At 35.1% G+C, this 8,892-nt stretch overlaps 1 protein-coding gene across 1 annotated transcript; it reads left to right on the top strand.

The window, feature by feature from the left end:
- The first annotated feature begins 3,855 nt into the window (after nt 1-3,855).
- On the top strand, nt 3,856-7,479 carry LOC138886941 (zinc finger BED domain-containing protein RICESLEEPER 2-like). Its single transcript, XM_070168629.1, has 5 exons — nt 3,856-4,347; nt 4,823-5,057; nt 6,452-6,901; nt 6,994-7,065; nt 7,167-7,479. The coding sequence occupies exons 2-4, from the start codon at nt 4,823-4,825 to the stop codon at nt 7,035-7,037; spliced, it is 729 nt and encodes a 242-aa protein (XP_070024730.1). The 5' UTR covers nt 3,856-4,347; the 3' UTR covers nt 7,038-7,065; nt 7,167-7,479.
- The last annotated feature ends 1,413 nt before the right edge of the window (nt 7,480-8,892 follow it).

Genomic DNA, 8,892 nt, shown 5'->3' with positions numbered 1-8,892 from the left:
GTCTGTCAAATAAACAATAGGCAAAGGATCCAAAAAAGCTGAGTATTATGTATTTACGTAGGGTTCCAAAAGGACCGTAATCGAGAAGGTGTGATCAGTGCCGAAATTAGGAATTTTTTTAAGGGTGTTCAAACTTGAAATAAGTGAAAAAATTCTCCCGCAAAGAGTATTCAATATATGTTCTATACCTCTAAAACCTAATATTTTACCTATATATGCAATGTAATTTTCAGTTAAACCATCATTTAAGATATGTGGCTTCGCACCCAGGTGTGATACACCTCTAAATTATGCAAAATGGAACAACTTTGTCATCCATTAAAAGAATGTCTCGTTTCTACCCCTTTCATTACCAAAGTGATTCGATTTGCCCTTATGGGCTAAAGAGCTAAAGGGCAAATTTTCGCTTTGACTGCCATGGTCAATGTGTACTTCTTTTAGAAAGAAAAAAAAAAGAAAATCTAGACATTCATATATTCTTTAATATTTTTGAAATGAAATTTATCTATACACAATTACACATTAAGGAAACTAGTTCGCCATATAGAGCCCATATCTCCTTTCCCGCATGCAAGTTATATATTATAATCAAATTCATTTGCGATTTCTATGCCATTGAATAATGTGTACGAATAATAATTAAGGGCTGCATGCATACATAGATACTCGTTCCCGTTCTCCATTATGATATTCTAACAGGCCGATCCATGCGAACTGAAATTTTGCTTATTATTGGATCGTAAAATCCTGAAGAATAGAAAGAAAAAGCTAAATCTAATTTATATTACCTAGAAATTACTCTCTTTTTTGGATAGAAATTGGAAAATAATTTCCATTTGTAACTACATATGTACATGCAAAAGATGCAATTCTGGGGTGTAACACTAAGAGAAAATAAGCTATTGTCTGTAGAGAAGGGTTTAAGATTTTTATAATATGGGTGCACCACTAAATAAAGAAAAAAAAAAGAAGTATTAAGTGAATTCTATCCCTGGTCCTCTAAGTTAATAACTTCACATTCAACTAAGTGCACTGCCGACAAAGAATACTAGACTAATTCTAAAAAATATGTATATAAATTACCTAATTTGACGAAATGACCTTAAGTTTACAGGCCTTATATATTTATCTATAAATCCGCCCATTATAAATTTGTGTGCACATTTTTTTGGCTTCTTGTTTACTTTGCACACGACGTTTCTAAGCAGTAATGATAGAGAAATTGACCAGCGGTGTATAGCAAATGTCACCGACCGTAATTATGTCACTCGGGGCTTTAGCTGCAAAAATTGTGTTTCCATTTAATTTTGGGTGGGAAAACTGCCATATCAATTTTCTTTTATTGTTCTCTTTAATTCGTTCAAAGTTTAAAATTTGAGATGTTATTTTCTGTTATTTAAACATTTATATAGGTGGTTGCGTCCTTTAATATCGAAAAAGGAGAAATGATTAGTGAATGGCATGCTATGTGTCCACGCACATATGCGAATATTATAGTGATTCTACCAAAGGAAGACTTTACCATATTTGTTTATGAGAAATCATTGGCATCACGCATATAAAGTTACCAGATTGCATGGGACCTTTATCATTTGTCTTGATTTTACCCTTTAGTAACAAGCAATCTATGCATTATTCTCTTTTCTCTTTTATGTCTGCTTGTTTTCTTTCTTTTAATTTGTTGCTCTATTATTTTTGTAGTGAGGTCACTGTAACTTCCAACTAAAAGAAACTGTCAAGAATGGTTTTTTCTTATTTAATTACTTATTAGTATCTTATAATTATAGTACAAAATCGCAAAAGTAGAGTTGTTCCTCCTTTTGTTTTTAAAAAATTGTTTTAGTAAGGGAAGGGGGAGGGAGGGGATCCAAGTACTGGGAATAAAATAGAAGGGAAAGAATGTTATATCAAGTCATTTAATTAAAATTCAAGATATCCTTCCAATTTTTTGAAGTTCTAAATTTACTAATTGATTTCCATTTCTTACGAGACCAAAATTTCGTTTGCATATGATTCCATAATTTAAGGGGTAGTATTAGATCATTCACCACTGTAAAATTCTAAGGGGGACCCAAGAAAACGAAATTCTCCAAATTAATTTTAAAGAAATTAACCTTGAAAAAAAATCAACTTTTTTATCTCTCTTTCATAACACAGTTATGGTGATTTTGAGTTAGGTTTGTAAGTCTTAAATAAAATCTACCTACTTGATAAACTACTGTGGGTATTAAAACTTCATTGGCTTGTTTGAATTTTAAAAATTCACAATGTATCCTATTCATTTCCATTTATTTAAACTAGTTCAAACTTTTAGGAATTAAATTCCCACCTCATTAGTAAGAAAAGAGACTTTTACGTCTCATCACCACAAAGTGCGAGTTAGCTGTTAGTTACCATAATGCTAATAAAATCACTTAAAAGTCTTATCCATTCTCGCTTCATTAATCGCTAAGAAAAAGACACCTTAGATGATCATACATGACACTAGCTAGCACATGCTTTTGATCTCTATAATTCAAAGTTTGATGGTCCAAATGGGGTCCCAACTCTGGTTAGCTATACCCCAACTTCTTCTTTTAGTATTTTGTCCGGTATCTGCATTGAGGCATGATTAAATTTTATTTTGTGCTAGAAAATTCCACGTTAAGGTAAATCAATCTCTAATAAAGATAACTTCATACCTAAAGCTCGAACTGCATATCTCTTGTTAAGAATAAAGTACTTATCACTTCACCACAACTTATCGGTGATAACTACCTCAATTTAAAAATGCCTAACAAATCAAAACTCTTCCTCAATTTCCTCAATATTACAATATTTATTGGCCGCAAACCTCGCCGTGACTCCACAAACCAATATTAGAAGAGATGATGACAACACGTTCTAAGGAAAATCCACCCGCGCTGACACGCCAAATCGTAGACCGCCACTCGTCCACATGACAAACTCGACACATGCCTCTGGCCCTCAAATGAAAGGCCTTGCATTTGTGCTTTAAACTTCCCAAATGGAAAAGAAACAAAGTGATCGTCACATCCTCACATGGTTTCATTTTTTGCTTCCTCAAAAAGTACCCGAATTCTGATTCTTCTTCGCGCCGGTTGGGACGAATTGTAGCCTTAGATTAAGGATATAAATGAGGATACAGAATCATCGAACGGATTGTATGAGTGAAAATGTGGATACTACTATAGGGCAAACCTTCGGGACAACAATAACGTGAGTGTCATTTTTATTCTGTTTGGTAGGGTTTAAGTGAATGGCATAGCCATGTTAGTTCGTTTTAGGTCTATAAGTTGCCTTGTTGGGTGGGTGATGGGTATAGTGACGTTGTTGATTAGTACTTCGTAACTTCCTCTTCTTTGAATTTCGTGATGTGGCACTTATCTTGGTCAGATACCACAAATTTACACATGCGGGTGGTCCATATGCAGTGGCGTATTTGGAGTTTCGGATTTACGTGAATACATGCCCTCCTCTCACTAGAACATGTGAATTAATATCATAGTCTTAAAATATTTAAGTATATATACATATATGCACTCAAGCTCAAACTATCATATTGATAGGATGATTAATGAGTGCACCTTTTTAAATGAGGGTGGAGTGGCCTCTGTGGTAGATATGATGCGAGAAACGAGGTTGAGGTGGTTCGGGCATATGAATAGGGAATGCATAGATGTCCCCGTGAGAATAGGGGTGGACATCGGTCGGTTCGGTTCGGTTATTAATATTATCGGTTTAGAATATCGGTTATCGGTAGGGGTGGGCATATATCAGTTTGAACCGAAAAAACCGACCGAACCAATTTTTTTTAAATTTCGGTTTCGGTTATTCGGTTTTTTCGGTCGGTTTCAAATTAAAATTTTTAAAATTCAGTTTTTCGGTTCGGTTGTCGGTTATTGATTTATATTTTTCGGTTAACCGAAAAACCGAACTAATACTACATGGATTTTTTATAGGCTATATAGGCCTAAGCCCAATTTTAAGTTCCATTGAAATCAGCCCAAGTCCCAACTGAATTCAGCTCTTCCATACTTATATAGGCTAAGGCCCAAGTTTATGTTCCATTAAAATCAGCCCATCCCAAACCCAAATACCCAATTGCCCATCAGGCATCAGCTGATCATCTCCTTTTCTTTTCCCATTCTTACTTTCTTAGGCAGTTAGGCAGCTAGGGCTTTTATTTCTCCCTTCTCTTCTCACTTCACTTCTCACTTCTCAGTTCGGCAGTTCCTCCCCCCCAATTCCCCAAATACGCTAGGGGTTCCATTGATAAACTGGTGGAGTGGTGGTTTTCCCAAATACGCTAGGGATCTATCATTGTCGTCAAATTTCTTGTGGAAGGTAAGGTTAATTTTTGTTATATTTCGCTCATTTCTTCTTTTTTTGTGTTCTCTACTCCTCGACCCTCGCCGATCTTCTCTTCTTTCTCTTGTTTCAGTTTATTTTTTATTTTTTTCCTATGAAAAGTTAGTATTTAAAGACTTAAAGATGCATGCAACATAGAAAGAAGTCTTGAGTCTTGACTCTTGAATGTGATGTCCATTTTCTTGTAATATTTGTTGATTTTAGTGTTGTTGAGTTGAGAGGTTCTAACTTGTTATTAAAACAAGAAAAGCTCACTGGTCAGTAATTTTTTTTAAGCAAGGTCATACTCATTACATTACATGGGTCATACTCACTGAGAGTTGTGTACTTGTGTTTGATGCAACATTGCATCAATTTCATCACCATCGTATTGTTCAGTATTTTATTGTTATGTATTATGTTTGTATCACTGCTCAGTATTTTATTGTTATGTTGGTATTCTTTTTTGTAGATGGAAGAAAATAGAAGTAGGGTAAGCGAAACCTGCGAAGGTGGGGGTTCGAATGATAGCATACCTAATACTGAAGGTCTCAGTCCAGACAGTCCTGATGAAGCTCCAAAGAAAAGGAAAGTGATGCAACCTAGATCTGATGCTTGGAAACATTTTGAGAAATATGATGATCCTAGTGGAGCTAAAAGAGCAAAATGTAACTACTGTCAAAAAACTTATGCTGCTGCTACGAAAGGTAATGGTACTACATCAATGAACAATCATCTCATTAAGTGTCCCAAAATGCCCCGTATCATGGATAATAGTCAAACACAAATCAGTTTTCTACTAGCTTCAAATGGGGCAAATGAAGGGGTGCTTACCACTTGGAAATTTGATCAAGCACTTAGTAGGAAAGCTTTAGCTCAAATGATAATTTTGGATGAACTGCCATTTAGTTTTGTTGAAAAGGAAGGATTTAAGAAGTTTATGGGAGTCACAATGCCTCAATTTCAAATTCCTTCTCGTAGAACATTGACAAGAGATTGTTATGAACTTTATTGTGAACAAAGACATAGTTTGAAGAATTCCTTCAATGAAGCACGTCCTAAAATCTGTCTTACAACAGATACTTGGACTTCTATACAAAGAATAAACCTATATGTGTCTTACTGCTCACTTTATTGACAGAGATTGGAAATTGCATAAAAGGATAATAAACTTTTGTCCTATCTCTAGTCATAAGGGTGATGATATGGCATCGGTAATTACTAATTGTTTGCTTGATTGGGGGTTGGAAAATGTATTTACTATAACTGTAGATAATGCTAGTTCCAATGATGTCACAGTAAGAGAAGTGTCTAAACAATTGACTACCTGGGGAACTAATATAATGAATGGTAAACACCTGCATGTTAGATGTATGGCTCACATACTTAATCTCATTGTACAAGATGGGTTGAAAGAAATTGGTGTTTCTATCAAGAGAGTTAGACAAGCTGTGAGATACATTAGACAATCTCCCGCTAGGATTAGAAAGTTTAAAGAATGTTGTGAATCTCAAAAGTTAACTTCTAAGAGATCATTATGCTTAGACGTTTCAACTCGATGGAACTCTACATACATGATGTTAGACACAACACAACAATTTGAGCTTGCCTTTGACAAATATAGTTTCTTTGATATTGGATTGTTGCATCATCTTCGTACCTATGTTTGTGAAGATGGAACTAGTGCAGGTGATCTCACAAGTGTTGACTGGGATAATGTGAGAACAATGGTAAAATTTCTTGAAGCTTTTTATTTGCTTACTTTGAGGGTTTCTGGTTCTATTTATGTCACTTCCAATGTGCATTTTGTTGAAATTTGTGAGCTTGATCTTATATTGAAAGAGTGGATGGAACATGAAGATACTAGTTTGAAAGAAATGGCAAAAAAATGAAAGAAAAATTTGTCAAGTATTGGGGTGAACCTGAAAAAATGAACAAGATGATCTTTATTGCATCAATTTTGGATCCCTGTAACAAGCTTGAATATGTTCCTTTTGCAATTGTGAGGATGTTTGGAGAAAACAAAGGGAAAAATTGATTTTAGAGGTGAAAAATTATATGGATTCTTTGTTTGATTATTATGTTAAAAAAAATTCAATAGGAACATCATCTGCTTCATCTGGAAACACAACAACTACTGTCAGTGGTTATGGTAGCTTTTTAAAAAGAGGAACAATGAGAACAAAATTAGAATTTGAGAAACATAAGGAAGTGACCGGAGGTTTAGGTACTAAATCAGAATTAGAAAGATATCTTGCTGAAGATCTTGAGCCTGAAACAGATGACTTTAAAATCTTAAAGTGGTGGAAAATGAATGAGCCTAGATTTCCCATTCTTGCGGAGATGGCTCGTGATGTATTAGTCATTCCTATTTCAAGTGTTGCATCTGAATGTGCATTCAGCACGGGAGGTCGCATTCTTGACTCGTTCAGGAGTTCGTTGACGCCTAAACTGGTGCAATCTCTTATTTGTCTTCAAGATTGGCTTAGAAGTGAACCTATTCCTATTAAAGTTGAGGAAGACTTGGAGTATCTAGAACAACTAGAACTTGGTAATTATTTTGTGTCTTTCCTTTATTATATTACAAATAGTTTACTTAACACTGATGATGCATGACAAAGTTTTCTTCTATATTTTCCTTAGATCTGGCTGATAGTGCAAAAGATTCAACTATTATTGACATATAGTTGCAACATGTACCATGTGTGGTAACTGGTAAGTTGATAGCCTTCTGTATATTTGAAGATATAACATTGATATACTTTATTATAAATCAATTGTGTTTTTGACCTATAATTATGTCTTTTGTTGCAAAGGTTTGATCATGGCGCCTAGATGGAAGTGATGCTATAGTAAATAGACTTCACTTGTTTCATGCTACTTAATGTAATTATTTCTCTGGTTTTGAGACTTCAGCTGTTCAGCAGCATGAAAACTTTCTAACTTTTGGATTACTCTTTTGGTTATGTAATATGCTTGTACTAAACAATGGCAGCAAAGTAGCATAGATTCTAAGTTTTTTGTTCTCTCATGGGCCATGGCTGTAACTTGTAACCAGTGGCAGCAAAGCAGCATAGCTATTTTGGTTTTTTGGTTCTGTAATGTAGTGCTCTTTTGGTTGTAACTACTAATCCCTACTCCCTAGTTTATATTTATTTGTATGATTGTGGGATCTTGTATGGACCAAGTAGAGGTGTAAACCGTGTAATTAGCAGCATCCTTTGGTTATGTTTAATTGATGAATTGCTCCTTTTTCGGTCATCTCATCCACAGTTCAAAAATCCAGGCTTACACTGAAAAGAACATATTTATGACTTAACACATTCAAAAAGTCCAAAATTTTGGAAACAACCAACAAATTAGTCCAATTATTAAGCAGAATAAGCCCAACCCAATATGATAATGTTCAAACCGAAAACCGACCCAAAATTAACCGAACTGAAATTTAAAAAACCGAACTGAACTGAACTTATTTCAGTTCGGTTTCGGTTATCGTATTTACAAAACCGAAAACCGAATAACTGAACCGAATTTATTCAAACCGAACCGAACCGACCGAATGCCCACCCCTAGTTATCGGTTTATAAATTTGATAAACCGATAACCGAACCAATAAGATATCGATTATCGAGTATCAGTTAATCTATTATCGATCATTATCGATTAGATTATCGATTTATCCGATAAGATAACTCAATATAACAACTTGCAACCCAAGCTGGATATTATTGTCTCACAATAACCTTTTTTTCCCTTCCTTATAGCTTCTGAAGGAATTATTTCCTTGATCAAGGTGATAAATGTGCCTCTTTAAGTTTTTTTTCCCGCACCTCATCAAACAAGATTTTCATTTCTTTTAAATATATTCGACAAATTGTTTAATTGCCTTCCTTGCTACTTCTGAAGTAAGTATTTCCTTGTCATATCATGTTCTAATGATACAAGATTTAAATAATAAAAACAAAAAGAATTCAGAACAAACCTAAATAAAAGGTTTCAGCAAATGCGATGCCATCAGTGCTGAACATAACCTGTTGAAATCCAAACATTACATAGGATAAAAAGTTCGCTCTTTAAATGGAGCAATCGTTAAGGCTCTGAAAGTGTAGTTAACCTAAGAATAGGGTGTGGAGGGGGGGTTGTCGCCGCCTGCTAGAGGCAGAAGCGGAGGCCACCGGAGCTATCTGCGTCGAGTGTTTCGATTGAAAGAGGAAGGGAGACAACTCAAATGCTAGCACAAAAATAGAAAGAGTCGTGCTTCAAAGTGGAATTCTTCTAAGATCCATTGCTCGATTTTGCTGCATGCTCTGCTCCCAAAATGCAGAGAGACTTGCGAAGGCAGATCCGGGTTAGTTGGTCCGGAAAGTCATGGGAGAGGTCGCCCTATGGAAACTAACCTTAGTGTCCAAATATTGTCGCAGGAAAGAAGCTTTTTGAATCAATAAAGGAAGCCTATTGAATTGGGAATAGAGAAATCTGCAGCCTGAACTAGAAAAGCCTAATATATAATTCTAAAGACTTACACTAGAAGTAACTAGTAAG

This window comes from Nicotiana sylvestris, chromosome 3 (assembly GCF_000393655.2).
Source record: "Nicotiana sylvestris chromosome 3, ASM39365v2, whole genome shotgun sequence".
In the NCBI taxonomy this organism is placed as follows: Eukaryota; Viridiplantae; Streptophyta; class Magnoliopsida; order Solanales; family Solanaceae; genus Nicotiana; species Nicotiana sylvestris.
This window is presented reverse-complemented; position numbering and strand designations above follow the sequence as displayed.